At 42.2% G+C, this 21064-nt stretch overlaps 1 protein-coding gene across 1 annotated transcript; it reads right to left on the bottom strand.

The window, feature by feature from the left end:
* Positions 1 to 6492: 6492 nt before the first annotated feature.
* Ddx3x (DEAD-box helicase 3 X-linked) lies at positions 6493 to 20858 on the bottom strand. The gene is made up of 17 exons (XM_042683615.1): positions 20709 to 20858; positions 17365 to 17422; positions 16581 to 16628; positions 14599 to 14731; positions 13584 to 13742; positions 13403 to 13502; positions 12752 to 12887; positions 12509 to 12594; positions 11940 to 12038; positions 11697 to 11857; positions 11294 to 11438; positions 11057 to 11201; positions 10290 to 10471; positions 10085 to 10202; positions 9764 to 9917; positions 9249 to 9385; positions 6493 to 9072 (listed from the first exon to the last, which is right to left on the bottom strand). Exons 1-17 carry the CDS (start codon positions 20751 to 20753, stop codon positions 8990 to 8992), a joined length of 1989 nt encoding a protein of 662 aa, XP_042539549.1. The 5' UTR covers positions 20754 to 20858; the 3' UTR covers positions 6493 to 8989.
* Positions 20859 to 21064: the final 206 nt, after the last annotated feature.

Here is a 21064-nt window from a genome sequence, read left to right as displayed (position 1 = left end):
ACAGATCTCAGCCTCCTGAGTAGCTAGGATTACAGGCGCAAGCCAGTAATGCCTGGCTTCCTTCTGCAGTTTTGGTTCTCTGCCTTTTCTACTCCCACCACCCATCATCACTTTGGCTGTCCTTCCTCCTTACTACCTCTGCCTACAGTCTTTTTCTGAAACTCTTCTAACACCTTCTCACCACTAATCCTGCTGCTCATCCCAGTATACTTGGGATAAAAACACAAGCAGAGAACCCAACTCCAGCCTGGGAATGAAAGTCTGTGACATTTATCTCCACAGCCACCAAAAAAAATAAAAACTAAAGGGGCTGGGAAGGTGGCTCACTGGTAGAGCGCTTGCCTTGCATGCCTGAGGCCTCGATTCGATTCCTCAGCACCACATAAGCAGAAAAAGCCAGAAGTGGGGCTGAGGCTCAAGTAGTAGAGCGCTAGTCTACAGCTGAAGAGCTGAGGGACAGTGCCCAGGCCCAGAGTTCCAGCCCCACAACCGACTAAGTAAGTAAATAAATAAATAAAGTAGCTAGAAGTGGAGCTGTGGCTTAAGTGGTAAAGCATCAGGCTTGAGCAAAAAATAAAAATAAAAAACTCAGGGACAGTGCCCAGGCTCTGAGTTCAAGTCCCAGGACCAGCACACATGCACGCTTGCGTGCGCGCACGCGCGCACACACACACACACACACACACACACACACACACAGAGACATACATACATACATACATACATACCCTAAAGGAGAGCCAGAGGCCCTAAGTTCAAGCCTCATTATACATACAAACCAAAAAACTTAACCAAGTAGAAGCCGGGTCCGTGATACCTATCTATAACCTCAGTACTTGCAGGACTTTGAGAAAAAATCATCCTAAACTAGTCGGAAATTTCCTGGGCCCTTGAACTATATACCAAGATTCTGTGTCAAAATAAGTAAATAAATAATATAAATCAAACAATAACAAGAAAAAACTAAAAAACAACTGATAAATCAAACAATAACAAGAAAAACCTAAAAACAACTGAAATAAAAATTTAGAGTTGAGGGGCTGGGAAGGTGGCTCAGTGGTAGAGTGCTTGCCTTGCATGCCTGAGGCCCTGGGTTCTATTCCTCAGCATCACATAAGCAAAAAGAAAAAAGCCAGAAGTGGCGCTGTGGCTCAAGTGGTAGAGCGCTAGCCTTGAGCTGAAGAGCTGAGGGACAGTGCCCAGGCCCAGAGTTCAGGCCCCACGACTGGCAAAAAAAAAAAAATTAGAGTTGACAATACAAATGGAAATACCAGAAAAAAGTCACTAATTTGCTGACCATTGGTGTCTCCCGCCTGTAATCCTAGCTACTCAGGAGGTTGAGAACTGAGAACTGTGGTTTGAGGCTAGCCCAGGCAGGAAAGTTCCAGACACTTATCTCCAATTAACCACCAGAAAACTGAAAGTGGCACTGTGGCTCAAAGAGGTAGAGTAAAGGGGCTGGGAAAATGGCTCAGTGGCACAGCGCTTGCCTTGCATGCCTGAGGCCCTGGGTTCGATTCCTCAGCACCACATAAGCAAAATGAAAAAAGCCGGAAGTGGCGCTGTAGCTCAAGTGGTAGAGTGTTAGCCTTGAGCTGAAGAGCTGAGGGACAGCGCCCAGGCCCAGAGTTCAGGCCCCACGACCGGACCCAAAAAAAAAAAAAAAAAAAAAAGAGGTAGAGTAAAAAAGCTCAGAGACAACACCCAGGCTCTGAGTTAAAGTCCCATGACCGACAAAAAAAAGTCATTATCTTTGAAGATAGATTGATAGAAATGATAAAATAAAAGTAGTTTTTGAGGCTGGGAAGGTGGCTCAGTGGTAGAGCGCTTGCCTTGCATGCATGAGGCCTTGGGTTCGATTCCTCAGCACCACATAAGAAAAAAGCCGGAAGTGGTGCTGTGACTCAAGTGGTAGAGCGCTAGCCTTGAGCTGAAGAGCTGAGGAACAGCGCCCAGGCCCAGAGTTCAGGCCCCACGACTGGATCCCCCCCCAAAAAAAGAAAAAAAAGAAAAGTAGTTTTTGTTACTGTTGCTAACAAGGCAGGCATGGTTGGACTCACCTGTAATCCCAGCATTTGGAAGGCAAGGGGCCAGCCTGGTTTATGCAATGAGTTGCAGGAAGGTCTTAGCTAAAACAGAGAGGCACTGTCTCAAACACACACACACACACACACACACACACACACACACACACACACACACACACACACACACGATAGAATCTGTCTTAGTGGTACTTTCCTAGGCTGCATGGGGCTATGACTTTCAGAAAGGAAGGAAGGAAGGAAGAAAGAAAGAGGAAGGAAGGCAGGCAGGCAGACAGACAAAGAAAGGAAGAAAGAAAGGAAGAAAGGAAGAAAGAAAGAAAAAAAAGAAAGAAAGAAAGAAAGAAAGAAAGAAAGAAAGAAAGAAAGAAAGAAAGGAAGGAAGGAAGGAAGGAAGGAAGGAAGGAAGGAAGGAAGGAAGGAAGAAAGAAAGAAAGAAAGAAAGAGAAAGAAAGAAAGAGGAAGGAAGAAAGAAAGAGGAAGGAAGAAAGAAAGAGGAAGGGAGGAAGGGGCTGGGAAGGTGGCTCAGTGGTAGAGCGCTTGCCTTGCTTGAGGCCCTGGGTTCCATTCCTCAGCACCACATAAACAGAAAAAGCCAGAAGTGGCGCTGTGGCTCAAGTGGTAGAGTGCTAGCCTTGAGCTGAGCTGAGGGACAGCGCCCAGGCCCAGAGTTCAAGTCCCATGATCAAAAACAAAAACAGAAAGAAAGGAGATGTGTGGTGCAGAATATGTGATGTAAACATAATGTTTGAAAACTAAGTTTTTCCAGATGTGAACTCAACCTGAGTAGCTAAGAGGTGAGCCACCCCTGCCCAATCAGGAAAATTAATCTGAAGCAGATAATCTATCGATAGATCGATAATGTGCTGGTCCTGGGATTTGAACTCATAGCCTGAGTGCCATTCCTGAGATTTTTTGCTCAAGACTAGTGTTCTACCACTTGAGCCACAGCTCCACTTCCAGCTTTTTGCTGGCTAATTGGAAATAAGAATCTTACAAACTTTCCTGCCCAGGCTGGCTTTGAATTGAGATCTCAGCCTCCTGAGTAGCTAGGATTACAGGCATGAGGCACCGGCCCAGCTCTTCAGCTCAGGGCTACCTACCACTTGAGCCACAGTGCCACTTCCAGTTTCTGATGGTTAATTGAAGAGTCTCAGGGACGTTCATGCTCAGGCTGGCTTTGAACTGTCCTCAGATCTCAGCCTCCTAAGTAGCTAAGATTACAGGTGTGAGCTACTAGATCCCAGCCCTTAAGATACTTACCTCCTAGCTGGGTGCTGGTGGCTCACGCCTGTAATCCTAGCTACTCAGGAGGCTGAGATCTGAGGATCGCGGTTCAAAGCCAGCCCGGGAAGGAGAGACCGTGAGACTCCTATCTCCAATAAACCACCAGAAAACCGGAAGTGGCACTGTAGCTCAAGTGGTAGAGCGCTCGCCTTGAGCTAAAGAGCTGAGGGACAATGCCCAGGCCCAGAGTTCATGCCCCGCGACCGACCAAAAAAAACAAAACAAAGATACTTACCTCCTATAAATTAACAAAAAAAGCCAAAGTGGAGCCGTGGCTCAAGTGGTAGAGCATTAAGCCTTGAGTGAAAAAGCTTAGGAACAGGGCCCAGGCCTTATGTTCAAGCCCTAGGACTGGGGGAGGGGAGGAGGCCAGGGCCCAGGCCTTATGTTCAAGCCCTAGGACTGGGGGAGGGGAGGAGGCCAAGTGAGGAGGCCCATGTCTGCAATCCCAGCTACTTGCAAGGTAGACTTTAGGAGGATGGTAAATTCAAGACCAGCCTAGATAAAATTAGCAAGACCTCAGTCCCAACCAATAGCTGAGCATAGTAGTACAGCCTCACCCTATTAGCTACTTTGGAAGTAGCTGACAGAGTGCTTGCCCTAGCAAGCTCACGGTCCTGAGTTCAATTCTCAGTATCCAACTCCCTCAGAAAAAAATGGCAGTGGTAGTAAAGCCAGGTGCTGGTGGCTCATGCCTGTAATCCTAGCTACTCAGGAGGCTGAGATCTAAGGATTGAGGTTTGAAGCTAGCCTCAACAGTCCCCATGACTTTTTTTGGTCCATTTGCTGGGCATTGTGCCTCAGCAGTTCAGCTCAGGGTGAGCACTCTACCACTTGAGCCACTCCACTTCTGACTGGTGGTTTTGGAGAGTTTCACACACTTTCCTGCCAGGGCTGGCTTTGAACTGCAACCTCAGATCTCAGCCTCCTGAATAGTTAGGATTACAGGCGGAGTAGCCAGGATTACAGGCATGAGCCACCAGCTTTGATGAGACTCATCTCCAATAAACTACTCAGAAAGCTGGAAGTGGCACTGTGGCTAAAGTTAGAGCACCAGCCTCAAGCATAAAGAGGCTCAAGGACAGTGCCCAAGCCGAGTTCAAGCCCCAGGACCAGCAAAATAAAAATAATTAAGTAGTATTAAGACTGGGGATGTGTTAGCCAGGCGCCGGTAGCTCACGCCTGTAATCCTAGCTACTCAGGAGGCTGAGATCTGAGGATTGTGGTTCAAAGCCAGCCCGGGCAGGAAAGTTCGTGAGACTCTTTATCTCCAATAAACCGCTAGAAAACCAGAAGTGGTGCCGTGGCTCAAGCGGTAGAACGCTCGCCTTGAGCTGAAGAGCACAAGGACAGCGCACAAGCCCAGAGTTCAAGCCCCACGACAAAAAAAAAAAAAGTCTGGGGATGTGGTCCAGTGATGGAATACTTGCCTAGCATGCATGAGACTTATGTTTGACCCCTAATACCACCACCAAAAAACTTTTTAGTGTTATCACTGAATCATTATTTGTGGCCTTGTACTTAACCCTGACACTAGTCAGTCACAAGTGTCACCACGGCCGCACTACTTGCTTTTCAATGAATCTTGTCGACTTGCCTGCCCTTGGCTGGCTTTGAACTAGGATCCTCAAAATCTCAACCTCCTAAGTATCTAGAATTACTGAGCCACCAGCACCCACCACTGATATTTGAACTGTGGGCCTTGTGCTTGCTAGGCAGATGGCTCTACTACTTGAGTCACACATCTAGCCATTTTTTTCTCCTTTTCATCTCTAGTTATGCTTGATACTGCATTCTTCCTATTTATACTTAATACCTGGGATGACAAGCGTGTACCACCACTAGTATTTTAAGATGCGAGAGGGGCATTGTAAACTCTTTGCTCAGGCTGCCCTAGAATCATAATCTAATCTTCCTCTCCTAAGTGGCTGGGATTATGTATGTGAGCCACTGAGCCTGACTACCCAATTTAGATACAAATGTAAATATACCCCAAAAGGTGCCAGAATAGGCCATGGGTTGAAGCCAAGATGCATAGGGTTTATTTTTCCTGTGCAACAAGGAAATCCAGGAGAAAAATAGTACTGACTTCATCAGATCATCAGGAAAGTAGTCTCCCATATATCTCAGCAGTTTTATGTCCTGTTGCAGACTGGTTCTTGTTATTTCTGAATATCAGGCTTCTGGTTCTAGAAAAGGAAAAAAAAACCAAAACAGTAGAGCCTACAGTCTCTCATGACATTTCCTTGGGGACTTCTTGTCTAGAACTGAGATACAGGGCTCCCATGGAGTTGGGGCCAGAGAGGCCGAGGACCCAAGTACATTTCAGGAAGCCAATTGTTATCCTCAAGGAAATCAGGGTTGTGTTAGGAAGGTGGAACCAGAAATGGAGAACTGTCATGTCATGGGAGGGCTAAGAGAATGGCAGGCATGGACTAGGATGTAGCTCAGTGGCAAAGGACTTGTCTAGCAAGTGCAACATCCTGGGCTCGATCCCCAGTACCAAAAAAAAAAAAAAAAAAGGATTTAAAAAATGCAACCCTTACACCTATAATCCTACTCAGTAGGCTGAGATCTGAGGATCACAGTTCAAAGCCAGCCCAGGCAGGAAAGTCCGTGAGACTCTTATCTCCAACTAACCACCAGAAAACCAGAAGTGGCACTGTGGCTCAAGTGGTAGAGCGCTAGCCTTGAGCCGAAGAGCTAGCTCAGGGACAGTGCCCAGGCCGAGTGACCAAAAAAAAAAAAAAAGCGTAAGCAAAAATGGAACAAGAACTGAATACATGGTGCCTTCATTACACTTTACCACGGATCCAACATGTTGGATCACTAATGATTGACATAGTTCATGTTGTCCAACCAACTACTTTTTCCACCAATTCCTTCAAATGACAAACACCCATGATTCTTGAAAGTGCAAACCAAATTGCAATCAACTGTATGTAGACAGTTCCTTTTAGACACCCTACTTGATACAAAAATCTCATTCATAGCACTAATCAGCAGCAGAGTTAATTATGTCTACACCGAAGCATCTCAGAAAACCAGCACTGGACCAACCATCAAGGGTAAAAAACAGGAACACGTTTTACAGGTTTCAAGCAAGAGCACAACTTTATTTTCACCTCTAAAAATAACCACAATTGACAACAACAAAGGAGACTGTGCAGTTCAACTTTTTATTTTAATAAAATCAGAATATGCACAGCACATGCAGTGCTAGCATCTAAACTAATACAATAAGCAATTACTAAAGCTACAGTGACTTGAGGTTCAATCTTTACATTCAGCAAGTTTAACTTCTTACATAATTTTTGAAACATTAACTGAAAATATTGCTTGCTGATAAAACTTGCTCAAATGCTCTCACTGAATGTACAAGTCACTGATTATGCCAATACAACAAAGATAACCACATGTTTGAGGATTGCAATGTGCCAGACATTCACTGAAAATAAAAACACACAACTAAACAAAACTCACACAACAAACATCTGAGAATCTGGACACTTCATATCAGTGTTTTGAAGTGTTTCATTAATATCTTAAGACAAGTGTATCAAAACCTTGGCATGATTTAAATTTCAAGTCGCCAATTTTGTTTTTACTAACATCAGAAAGGTATGGCTATACTGCCAATGCCGGGTCTGCTTAATTTGACTTAAGAGTTTAATATGACTTAACATTAAAAGCTCACACTACCCCGAAATATATAATTTCACGCATACGGTGACATTCAACATTCAAGTGCCAGTGTTTTTGTACTGTCTTTTGGTCAAGTTTCTTTAAACTTTCAAAGAATCACTTTTAGGCTTACAAAAATAAATATTTGTCAAAATGTTCAATAAATATTACATAAAACTAGCAGCAAAAAGTATCTAGAAATCTGTCGTGTGCAAATAGTTTTCTTACCAACCATCATTCCTATGGTCCCAAATAAATTTTAGAATCTAGTCCCATCCCCTTCCTAGACAAGCTGCGTTCAACAATCTCCAAGAGACAAAATAAGATTGGAAGTTTAAGGACACGCACACAAGACATATATATAAAATTCTCTGAATGTGCAATAAAAGAAGTACTTTGTAAAAAGTTATGGGCAAAATGTACAAGGGCCTAAACCTAGACTAATTGAAATAGCACCATAACAAATGACCTCAATACTGTCAAGTGCACCTACTTAATAAAAGTTTTAGAACAAGGCACAATACACTTGAAAATCTATTGCACTTTAGGAAAATTTTGCCGTCTTCCTATGCCACTGTAAAAAGATTGAGCGTTTTGATCACTGCATTCTGGCCCCAAAATTAGCCCAGAAATCCAAGTGGCAGAGGCATTTTAGTGGTGGACAATGCTCATCTTTGGCCAGATTTAGCATAAACAGACTATAAATACAATGGAAACCTATGCAACTAAAACTGACTAAACTGCACTGTAGAGCACAATTGACACCTTGTGCAGTTATTGTACATATTTCCAACCTGTGTGATCTCAAAGATTTCAGTTTGTTTACTCTTCTGGAGCCATTTTTACAAAGTCTATAGTAAGCCAGTTTAACATCTCAACGCAGCTTGAACAGAGTAATGTGAATCGGCATTTAAAATAAAGCCTGCTGCATTTAATTCTTCCTGTTCATCCCCTCTTGACCAAAAAACATCAACACTAGCATGCGTTATTCGACCAAAAATCATCCAGGGCCCTAATGAGGGCTGGTCATTGCTGTGGTCAGCCATTCTACCATTTCAATTTCACTTATGGCAGGCATTTAAAAAGTCAAAGTAGATGAATTCTCCTAAAAACCTATTTCAAGTTATCAGACCTTTAAACTTTCCCTGTAATAATATGCCCACATTTGGCTAGCTCATAATGAATGATCTGCCTAAACATTGAAAGAGGAATTGCTGTATTTACTTGCATTAACTTTGAAAACAGTGCTTTGAATGTATGCATGTATTCATACATCACCTCATCATGACTGGAATGGCTTGTTTAAAGACTATCAGGTTCTAAATACCTATCCAGGATAGAGTGAGCAAATCAGAACTTTAACTTAATACAGTTTGCCACATTAGAAACTAATTCCATTAATATACTTTAAGACGTTTGTTGTTTGTTTTCCAATCTGCAAGTATCAAAAAAGCCCTAATGCAGGCTACCGCTTAAGTTTTTTTTCCCTTATATTATTTATGGATGAATCGATGATTCCTGTTAAGTTGTATCACACCTGTGTGCCAAGGTTTGATTATAGCCCAAGTTCAGTAAATTTTTTTTTTGTCAAAACAATTGGTATATCTTGAGCATTACTGAGCCAACAGGACATCAAAATAAAAAGTTGTCTAAAGTTAAAGGCACAGTACATTAACAAACAAATGATCCTCAGTCACAAAATTATAAATGCAGTTTGGGATGGGGGTAGGCGGGAGGGGAGTTAATCCAAACTACAGCAATGAAGTCTTCAAACCACCTCCTGAACAGGGCTGCTGATTGTTCCTTTCATCTTTTCTTGTGACCTTGAGCTCCCTTAAAAAAAAAATTTCAGTGGAGAATCACAGCTGGTAATGTACTGCGAGTTCTTGAAGCTACACAAGGTATAGTCTGGCTAAGTTACATGTGGTTTCCATATTAGCTTGTTTGGCAGGGTGACCTACTGCAAGGCAGGTTCAGTTGTTACTCCACCAGTCAACCCCCTGGGAGTTATAGTTTCCTCCATATCCATCACTGTTGTAATAGCTTCCATAGCCACCTAATGAGAGATTTAAAAGAGAACATTACACCATCCACTGTTCAATATCCTTCCAAACTTTGAAGTGCAATCAACCAGCTTAACTCCGCCTGATGGTCAGAACTGTACTTGGCAGAGGACTAAAAAGCAAAATGCCCTCCCAAAAGTGATCAAGTTAAACATTAAATACCACCTACCTCCCCCGAAGCCCCTGCTGCTCCCATGGCCTCCTCCTCCACTGCGGCTACTGCTTGCACGGCTGCTGCTGAAGCTGGAGCTGCTGGCCCCACTACTTTGTCGATAGTCTCTGGCACCAAACCCTCCACTAAACCTACTACAAGGGGAAAAACAAGGAAAAAAGAAATTGTAGTTCCCACAAAACAATCACATTCCAACATTCCCAGGGCACGCTTTTGGACTTTCCCAAGCCATTTCCTGGGGGCTTAAGAGGTGCGGCTCAGATTGTAGAGCAAGGGAAAGAACAATTTCCCACCCAGTCATACATTCCCCAACAGGGGTAGCTCCATTCAAAGGTCTTAGAAGGGTATAGAAAGGCTGGTGTTACCACAAACTTATTGGCCCCCTTTTACCTAACCACTTGCTCAAAATAGTGGAAGGAAAGGCTCTTAAATACTAAAAAGTTAACTCTAGATCTTGTGCAGACCCAAGAAGTGCAGAAAAACCTCACCCCCCTTTATATATTATGCCTTACCTCTTGGAACGTCCACGACTGCTACCCTTGTAGTGGTGTTCAAAAGCCAAACTTTCTAACCAAGATGGCACTTCTTGTTTGGCTTCAACAAGAAGATCCAATAAATCCTTGGTAATATTTCCATTCTTATCATTGAAGAATGAGGTGGCAAGACCTAGAATAGTTCAAATGAGTATATGAAATATGAAAATAAAAGGCCTTCCACAAAAGTAGCTTAGCAGTCTTGCTATATCAAGTAAAAAAAGTAATATTAACCAATTCAAGGTTCTTTACAAAGAGACTGTAAGAGAATCACATCACCCACACCATCCAAACGCTTACCAAGATTTCCTACACGTCCTGTACGACCTATGCGATGCACATATTCTTCAATATCACTAGGCAAGTCAAAATTGATAACATGCTTCACATTAGAAATATCTAGTCCTCTTGCTGCTACCTGCAAAACAGTATTTGTTATATATGGTCTGAGTAAAAGATTGCAAACACATAAACATGCTGAATTTTAAAAGCATATTATACATACTGCTGTAGCCACCAGAATTGGGCATTTTCCTGAGCGGAATTGGTGAAGGGCTTCTTCTCTCTCTCTTTGTGAACGGTCTCCATGGATACTGGTGCAAGCATATCCTTCATTATATAAGAAACCCTCCAGAGAATCTGCACCCTTTTTGGTCTCCACAAATACCAAGGTCAGTGAATTCTTGCCTACATTTGGAAAAAAAAACCCACAAGATTTTTTAATTATTATAGCTTAATTCTATTTGTACTTAGTAAATACAAAACAATTAAATGGACTGTTTGAACAGGGTATTACGAATGGAAAAGTATTACTAGTGATCCAGCCCTGAGCCAGCATGGAGAAGAAAGTTTGTGAGACTCTTATTTCCAAATAAACACCAAAACACTAGAGGTGGAGCTGTGGCTCAGGTGGTAGAGTCTAGTCTTGAGCACAAAAGCAGAGACAGCTTCCAGGCTCTGAGTTTGCCCCAGGACTGGCCAAAAAATAAAAGGGGGGGGAGAGGGGGGTGCAGGGAACTTACCAGAACAAAAGGTCTAAAGATGTGGCTCACGCAGTAGAGTGCCTGTCTAGCCAATCAATTAGGAAGCCCTGACCTCAAATCCCAGTACTACCCCCTAAAAATTTTAAATGTCTGGGCACTGGTGGTTCTAGTTACTTAGGGAGCTCAAATGTGAGGATCAGTTTGAAGCCAACCAAGGTAAGAAAAACAAATATTTAAAATACCAAAAGAAATTGTTGTTACCCAAGCTATCAAAGCAATACATAATTACCTGTTGCATTTAGGAGGTCAAGAAGAAATGATCTTTTGTCTGGCTCTTCCACCCAAACCACTTTCTGTGTGATGTTTTCAGAAGTAGATCCAACTCTTCCTACAGCCAGAAATATGTACTCATCCAAGAAATCACGGGCTAAAATCTGGGGTGGAGGGAGAGAATAAACAACAAACCTTAAAAATAGTATCTACAGAAATGAACTTAACAAACAAAAATAGCATCATCATAAAGTACCTGTATTTCCTTAGGAAAAGTAGCACTGAACATCATAGTGTGGCGGACACCCTTTGGAGGCATAGTATCTTGTTCAATTATTCTACGGATCTGAGGTTCAAAACCCATATCCAACATCCGATCAGCTTCGTCCAACACCAAGTATCTTTCATGAAGGAAAAAAAAAAAAAATGAAAAGATGGGATTTAAGGTTTCATCTGTATGGAATTAGGATCTTTGCCACAAGGTCCCAGATCATAAATCAGTACTTCTTACTTGCCCATGACTTGATCTGAACATTTTAGAATGATTTTTCAATATTAAAATTATGATTTACATTTTGTGAAAAAGGACTAAATCACTTCTTGACCTTGAAATAAAATGTTAATGTCACAAAAGTAACAGTCACTTCTTTTTAACATACTTGCAGAAGTCTAATCCAATCTTTCCTCTTTCCATCATATCCACTAGACGTCCAGGAGTGGCTACTAACAAGTGGCATCCACGTTCCAAGTCTCGAATCTGCAGACCAATGTCTGCGCCACCATAAACCACACAAGGACGAACTCTGGACCTGTATGAGAACTATGAACAAAGAAAATTCCATTAACTCCACCAACTTTCTCATATGATCAAAAAGCAAAAACACTGAAATGGCATTACTTACTTTTCTGGCTTCCTCATAGATTTGCACTGCCAATTCTCTTGTTGGTGCCAATACCAAGGAGATTGGATATTGTTTGCGGCGCCCATATCTTCCATTTTCCTACAAAATAAAAATGCCAACCCTTATCTGTTGTTGTGTGTGTGTGTGTGTGTGTGTGTGTGTGTGTTGGTCCTTGGGCTTGATCTCAGGGCCTGGGTACTTACTGTCCCTGAGTTTTTTTGATTAAGGCTAGTGTTCTACCACTTTGAGCCACAGCACCACTAGAGCAGTTAATTGGAATTAAGAGTCTCATGGGGACTTTCTTCCCTGAGCTGGCTTTGAACAGGGGATACTGAGATCTAAGCCTCCTGAATAGGTAAGATTACAGGCATAAGACACCAACGTCTGGCTTTCCTTTTGCAATGTTTATAAGCTTCATTAGATACTAGTCTAATAAAGCTTCATTTAGAACCGGCTTCCATTTTATAAGGAAATAACTGGGCTGAGAGTATAGCTTAGTGTATAGCAGCCAGCACTATACTATGTCCAAGGACCTGGGTTCCAACTCGACATCGAACAAAAAATATTACCTTCATAGCCCTCACAGACTCGCCTGGACCATCTGCATAAATCTGACTCAAGATGGGCAAGAGAAATGCTGCAGTTTTTCCAGACCCTGTTACGAAGAAAGGATGCCCATTCAATCACAGTAAAAAAAAGTCCTTGATAATTTATGTCTTCTTTCATAGAACAAACAGCAGAACTGAGCAGTTACAAGAGTCCACATGGCCCACAAACTTATTAGTATTATCTGATTCAAGTGTCTTGCTTACCTGTTTGGGCACAAGCCATCAAGTCTCTTTTCTCCTTGATAATAGGAATAGCATGCTTTTGTACTGGAGTTGGGCGAGTATAACGAGTAAGCTCAATGTTTCCCATAATAATTTCTCCCATCTCAACATCACTGAACTGTGAAAAAATAAAATGACTGAAATATGCTATATGGAACCTTCTACTTTATGCTATCAGCAACAAAGGCAGTAACTGTTAACAGCCCCTTAACTGTGTTACAAATGTAACTTTAGTAAAGTTACTTTAAAGTTTGTTACACTGAGAAAAGTCTCCAACCTCCATTATCTTCGAAAATACATTGTTTTCTTTTCTTTCTTTTTTTTTTTTAAGAGTCTTAGGGCTTGAATTCAGGGCCTGGGCGCTGTCAGAGCTTCTTTTGCTCAAGGCTAGTGCTCTACCTGCCCGAGCCACAGTGCCACTTCTAGCTTTTTCTGCGTATGTGGTATTGAGGAATCAAACCCAGGGCTTCATACATGTTAGGCAAGCACTTTACCACTAAACCACATTCCCAGCCCTGAGAACACATCATTTTTTAATAACAAATTTGTAATGGCGAGAACCTTCCACAAACTATATTTAGGAAAACCCATCTCATTCCGATTTGTCATAACACGGTAGACAAGAAGACTTACACTTTCAATATGTGGGGGACAGTTGTTGCCTGTTGCCTCAACGGGAATGTCATCATATTTCTCAAAGTTAATCCCAGTGTTGCCTCCAGAAAAGAGTTCTCTGAAATCCAAAGATTGGTAAGTTTATGTGCTCTACCACACTACTAAGGATTCATCAAAACAATTAGTTCAAAAACTCAACTGTTCCAAGCGTTCACTTGGTGGGAGGGGTTTGGACCAGTCATCTTCATCTGATTTGTCACACCAGCGACTGTTTCCACCACGTTCATACTTGCCAAAGCCACCTCTATCTCCACGGCTGCCAATACCATCATAGTCACTCCTTCCACGATCATCAAATCTGAACAGCACAAGCAATTAATCAGAATAATATCAGACCCCCATCACTATTTCCAAACTCCTATGCAAAGTGGATCATTCATAGATAACTATAAAGATGCCAACAATCCAATCCTGTCTTATTTAATAAAGCTCACTAGATACTAGATTGTCTAAATACCATTTATATAACTTCAACTTTGTAAAATCAGCATCATACTTTCAATAGTCATCAGCCCACACATTTCAACATTAAGAATCAAGTTTTATTTACTTAAAGCTGGTACATAGCTCACACACTCACAGTGCTCACCCAGATAATTATGGTAGGAAAAAAAAGAAAATAGCATACCAAATTATCATAGTATGTCACCTAAAGGAAAATTAACCTGTGTGACAGATTTTGGATAAAAGGTAGAAAATAATCCTTACCTGAATTAAGATGTTTTTAGTTTTAGGCCTGTTTGCGAAAAATCAGGACACAGGACTAACCACAGCTATTAGGCTCGTGGGGTCAGAGTCACCACACTTGTGTAATCAAAAATACAAGGTGTTTAAAAATTGTTATATAGAGTCCACAAAAATCTCAAGCAAATTAGGCCATTCACTAGATGAAACAATTCTTTTAAATACACTATACAGAACTAGAGAAATAGAAAACTAATGGATTCCATTCACATTTATATTTTTATCTGTTTTCTACATTAACAGGTTTAATTTAGTCAAGATCTCTTATAACTAAGAAAATACTATGACGTTCAAGCAGACTAATGCTTAGCATCCAAGTAAAGATCAGGATGAGTGCTTATCAAATTAAAACCAATCTTTAAATTACTACAACATATATATGTAAAGCAAGAAGACAAGAAACCACATACCTTCCTCTTGATCCACTTCCTCTATCACTGAAGAAACTAGACTTCCCTCTTGAGTCACTGCGAGACCCAAAACTGCTGTATGCATCTTTATCTTTACTAGAACTCCACCCTGAAGAGTCTTTGTCGTAGAATCCTTTAAAAAATTAAGGTACTCAATCTTTTTTAATCCAAATCCCCACCATGGCTATCCTAACTCTATGAGCTCAGGCACCTCTAGAAATACTCCTAGCATGACATATCTGATAATTAATATCTAGCACTAGCTATACCTGAACACAAACATTAAATCTTCAAAACTCCTCCACTAGAAAATAATCAAGTAATCTCACAAAGAATATTCTGAACAAATATTACATCTACAAGGTCAACAACCTTACGTGTGACAGCGATTATAAAATCACATTTTAATTTCCAGTCAATTCACAGGTGTGAATTTGCAAGTGACCATGGTTGTTTTAAACATTTCTTGAGTTAGTATTTATCCAGAACCATCAGAATAGTTTATTTTCAACTCCAGTAATAAGCACAATGTTTTTGTGTACAATGCTTTGCAGAGGAAGCATACTACTGTCAAGATGACATCCTCTACTCATTATCTATTAGTCTGAGGAATGAGGAATACCTGGAAAAGAAAAACTCTACCCTATACATTCTCAGGGTAGACCAGTCCCTGGGTACAGCTATAAATACTCAACTAAGAGCAGATAACAAAGGTAAATTAGCCCAAGGTCAGGTAGACAGTTTAAAGGCAAATAGAAGGTTTAACTAGCTTCAATGACCCATCATTAAACAGGCAGTTAATTTTTAAGTTATTTTCTTTCTGCCTTTATACCTATCAATTACCAGCCAAGTACCCTTGATATCAATCAAGAATTTCTAAATCTCTGCTAGCTTTAAAATCCCTGATATGGATTCTTTGTTGCATGCAACAAAGGGCTGAAATTGCACAATGCATATACAAATATATTACTGTCTATTCTGAGTACTTGTCCTTTTTCTATCTTTCCTCTCCATGAATTTCCCTTCTTTAAATTTTAGATAATTTTGCCCTATTCACATCACTTAAACCATTAGAAAACCTAGTCATCTGTCATTATCACATCACAGTGTGATTATAAAAGAACATTAGGGAGCCTGGTGCTGGTGGTTCATGCCTATAATCCTAGCTGCTCAAAGGCTGAGATATGGGGATGGGGTTGGAAACCAGCACAGGCAGGAATGTCCATGAGATTCTTTTTTTTTTTTTTTTTTTGAGTCCAGTCGTGGGGCCTGAACTCTGGGCCTGGGCACTATCCCTCAGCTCTTCAGCTCAAGGCTAGCACTCTACCACCTGAGCCACAGCGCCACTTCTGGCTTTTTTCTTTTTGCTTATGTGGTGCTGAGGAATCGAACCCAGGGCCTCAGGCATGCAAGGCAAGTGCTCTACCACTGAGCCACCTTCCCAGCCCTTCCATGAGATTCTTATCTCCATTAAGCTACTTAAAAGCTGGAAGTGGAGCTATGGCCCAAGAGGTAGAGCACTAAGGGAGCAGGGAGGGGAAAACTCAGGGCAGCTCCTAGGCTGAGTTCAAACCCTACGATAGGTACACAAACACAAAGGACATTAGGTGTCATACTTTGAATGAAACATTTCAAACCCAAGCAGTAATTTTACCTTCATTTGGGCAAATATGCAAGGCACAACTAATGGGGTTATCATAACATAGTTTATATAACTCTAATCCAAAGGAAAGGTAGAGTTTTCCACTTTGTAACAGAAGATTTTCTTTTTAAAACTGTGGTGAAAACTGAATTCCAGGGTCTCAGGCTGACCAAGGCATGCACTCTACCAGGAGCTATATCCACAATCCTACATGTTCTTCCAAAGTTAGTAATCAGGATTAATCCTGATACAAACAGAAGAGTATACTATGTATAGATCTCCCAAGTTGCTTTATCTTCTTCAGGCTTTAATTAGATATACAAAACTGGTGAGAACTTACCTTTAGTAGCTTCCCTGTTCCTTAAGTGAGGAGGGATATAGCGCCCTTCTGGAAAAAAAATAGCATGAAACCCTTTATACTATGAAAGCTTTAATCAAACTTCTATTAGGACACAGGCCAAGAAAATGTTCTTTAAAAGAAAACTCTACCATTAATCTGATCAATTTGCAAGTTAAATTGAGAGAAAAAGGAAACTAATTATAATGTATCAGTGTTACTGGAATAATCTAAGACCATTTGACTTATCAATCACAAATTAGCCCCTGAGGCTTGTTTTTACAACATACAATAACACTATAAAAAGCTGCAAAGGTAAAATGTTAAGGAATTGGAAGTTTTAAACACATTATCAATAAGCCAATTTGCTTTATTATTAGTAAAAAAAAAACTTTCTAAGCTCAAGTGAGGCCCTTCTTGCTTAATAAATGAAGGCAGATCATACACTGTTTTCCTCAATAGCTGGAAAGAGAAATGAACTCAAAGGCCTATTGGCAAACAAACCACCCAAGTCCTTTATACCTTATAATAACCTAACTAAAAGTACTGTTCCCCATTGAATGTCACAAGGAACGCTAATAAATGCATTCATGTATTATTGTTTTCATGTGTCTGTTAAAAATATTTTTTCCTGTACAGAACTAGACATCAAATCTAGAGCCTTGTGCCTGCAGGCAAAAACTTTATCACGGAGCCAGCCCTGAATTTTAAATATATTTAAGAAAAATTTAAGGATAGTAATCTCTAGCATTCAACAAATATTGAATATACAAAATGTTTTACTTACTGCTAGCTGTACTTCCTCCAGCCTGACTATCTGAAGAGTTCAGGTCTAGGCCAGCAAACTGGAAGAGAATAAGATCAATGGTTAGCAGCAACAGTGCTGAGATACACTAAGTAGTGCTGTTACATTCCAACAATGCTAGCAACATTGAAAACTGTAAAGCTCTAAAGAAACACAGAACAGTATCACTGACATGTAGAAGGCAACAAATCTAAAAGCTATCTTTAATGTACATTATGAAAAAAGAGACAGAGAAACAGTGACAGAAAGAGAGAGAGAGTGAGGGGGGGAGGGAGGGAAGATACCAGTGCTAGGTGTCTATCCAGTAGAAATCAGGCCCAAATTTGTTACTTCAAAATAAATTTTGCTTTGTAACATTTTCCATAGTAAAAGCTGCCTAACTGGCAAATTAAAACCTAAAAAGTTTAGAAACCAAAGCAGGGTGCTGGTGGCTCAGACCTGTAATCCTAGCTACTCAAGAGGCCGAATCAGCCTGGGGCAGTAAAGTCCTCTCAAGATTCTTCTCCAATTAACCACTCAAAAACTGGAAATGGCCTGGGGCTCAAGTGGTAGGGCACTAGCCTTGAGCAAAAGAGCTTAGAGGACAGTGCCCAGGCCCTGAGTTCAAGCCCCACAACAAACAAAAAAAAAGTTTACAAACCATTCTTACATGTTTATTACAGGGATGACAGTGCCTTACCAGTAATCCCAGCATTCTGGAGGCTGAGGCAAAAGGTTCACAAGCTGACAAACTGAAGACTACCTCTAGGCTGTAATATAGTTAAAGGACTCATGTTGGCATCAGTTTCTAAATGACAAAGGTTTCCAAATGCCAACTTCCTACTTGGTAGGAACACATCTGGAAAAAGTTAAATCTTAAACCAATCATTCTAGTTTCTTTAGCCTCAAATATATAGGGCAAGTATTTTTAATTAGGATAGTAATACATTAAGAAAAGCCTTAGCCAATATACTTTCCACTAAAGTGAGCAGTATGGTAAAGCTCAACTCAGTGTAGTTAGTTCCTTACTCAAAGTTTAAGTTCAAAGACCACTTGTCATAAATAGCATTTTAATGCTCTTACAGAGTACATTTTACTGCCCTTTAATGGCCATTTCTACCAATCCCTTTACATTGCTAATTCAAAGACTCAACCGTCTAGAACAAATTTACTTTATGATGACTAATCAAGAAGTCTTTTCCCCCAAAAGCCAATCAAAACGACCAAGTGGGGGAGGGGAGAGAGATGACAAATTGCACAGTAGTGTTGTGTCTTGCAAGAAACACCATACTTATAAATCTTTTTACTGCTTGTGTGTTGCGGTCCTGGGGCTTGAACAAGGCCTGGGGCGCTGTCCCCGCGCTTTTTTATTTTTGTTCAAGGCTTAAATACTACCACTTGAGCTCCACTTTTGGCTCTTCTAGTAGGCGAACTACTTTTCCTGCCGAGGTTAGTTTCGAACCCTGATCCTTTGATCTCAGCCTCCTGAGAGCTAGGACTACAGGAGTGAGCCACGGGCGCCAAGCTTTAATCTTGTCTTTAAAAGGTCAATGATACTGTCAAACTACAAATATCATCAATGGGATCATTTACAATTGGAAGCAGATGCTTTGCCAAATGGAGATGAGACGGCTTTAGACTTTAGGGGAACTTCAAAATTTCCGGAATTTCCGATCAGGGGGGGAAAAAATCCTACACTGCTTTGCTTTCTCCCTGCAGTTGAAAAGTGCTTTAAAACTGAGGGACAAAATTTCTTTAGTCATTTTGTCAGTTCTGTCTTGACAACAAATTAAGAAACAAATGTAAACGCCTGAATAAACTTAAAAGATTATGTCGAAATTCTCGATAGTGGTTTTCCCCCCCTTTTCGTGATACTGGGGATACAGTAGAGAATTTGCCTGCCTCTAATTCCTTATCTAAACCTTAAACGGCCCTGAATGCAGTTTTTCGAGTTAAGTCGATTACAAATTTAAATATGCTTCGTTCCCGTCAATAGCACAACTGGGTGGGGAAAAAATTCTTAAAACCGGCGCTAGTGACCTTGATATCCACTGGACTTCGTTTGGTCTGTGCTCCGTCCGACACAAGAACTGCTGGTTCTCATTGAAACTGGGAAAAATACTCTCCCAAATGAGATCGTTAAGTCGCCCCACCCCTCAGATCCTGTCCTTCCCGGTTAATTAACACTACAGACTTGGGTGGGGTCTCTGACCAACTACTGACTCTGAAGGCAGCAACAAGTTATTAGCACCCAAAGTGTTTTATTTTCCCCTATGCCATGTTCCTAGTATTTTTGCTCCGGCGGATTCGCCTGGATCGAACATCACCAACAGAGAACTCCTGCCAACTAGCGCGGCATACACCCAGGAGCAGCTCGGAGTTGAAACTGCTAGTGACGGGGCTCAATTAGATCAGATCGTCAAGGAGAAAAAGAGCTATGCGGGGTTGACGTCTCCCAGCCCCGATCAACCTGCATCTCTAGAGCCCAGCGCCGTGGCGCACGCAAAGGCCCAATACCCCCCTCCCTCTCTGCTCCCCCTCCCCCCTGTCTGAATTTTCTGCGTCACAAAACTTTCCACTCCGGAAACGCAGCCTGTTCAAGCTGCGGCGCCGGGGCTGCGACAGCCCTGCGGAAACTAGGCTGGAACGAAACAGCCTGCCAAAGGAAGCCTAAGAACCGGATGCCCGTTTCATCCTCCTTTCCATCCAAGCTCACAGGCTCTGGGGCTTGCTGGCCAACCCTCCCCACGTAATGGACCACAGCGCCGCCCAGCCACTCCGCGCCACACAAAGGAGGCCGACGCCATTACCCAGAGCGAAGGGCACCTCCCCCCGTGTCGCCCCCTCCCACATTCCCGGGCCGCGTTCCACGTAATGTTCACACGGAAATTGTGCCCACGATCAGGTCTTCTTAAAGGAGAATCCCAGCCTTTGGGAGGTGTTAGGGGCTTAAGCCACCTGAGGCTATTAAATAGGTTTCCAGTCCCTGGCCGCCACGCGGCGCACTCCCCAATTCCACCCCCCCCCTCCCACGGGTCACTAATCAGGCAGAGATCGCGCGTGCGCGCCATCGTGAGCGCGCCACCGCGAGCGCCCCTCCCCCCTCCCGCGCACGCACACACAAAAGCCGCCATTGTGACGGCTCAGGGGACAATACCGCGGGCTAAGACACCACCACCTCTCCCGCTGCCTCCTTGTCACTCCACAGACTCTGCACTGACATCCTGTAATCCGAGCCATCCAGAAAAGGGAAACTAACAATGCAACTTAGCGTTGCAACGTAAGTGAAGTTTAGGCTGGGAAAAAATGTATACAGTGGCCACCTCGGTCCACTTCTTGCAGCTCACCTGCTGGTCCAGCCCGAGCGCATTTTCCACTGCCACATGACTCATCCCTGAAGAATAACCGAGAACTCGGAGTCTTCCGCTGCTACGCGAATGTAAAGCTTCACCGCAATGACCCTCTCACGGGAGAACTGCGGCTTTGAAAGCGCACGGCGCGGCCACGGACCTAATATACCCACTTGAGCACTGCTACGTCAGCACGTAAGACGTGTGCCCGCCCTCTCACTGAGAGCTGGTCCCAGTCTGCCCGGCTACTGCGTGTACTCTCAGCCCTAATCTCGCGGGACTTCCGAGTCCGTCCCGTGGCCTCTCTTTCTGAATTGAAACCCTAAGCAATAGATGTTGTCCTTTTATATTTC

Source organism: Dipodomys spectabilis, unplaced genomic scaffold (genome assembly GCF_019054845.1).
Source record: "Dipodomys spectabilis isolate Male_0828 unplaced genomic scaffold, ASM1905484v1 ptg000082l, whole genome shotgun sequence".
Taxonomy (NCBI): Eukaryota; Metazoa; Chordata; class Mammalia; order Rodentia; family Heteromyidae; genus Dipodomys; species Dipodomys spectabilis.
The sequence above is the reverse complement of the archived record's forward strand: the minus strand, read 5'-3'. Positions and strand labels throughout refer to the sequence as shown.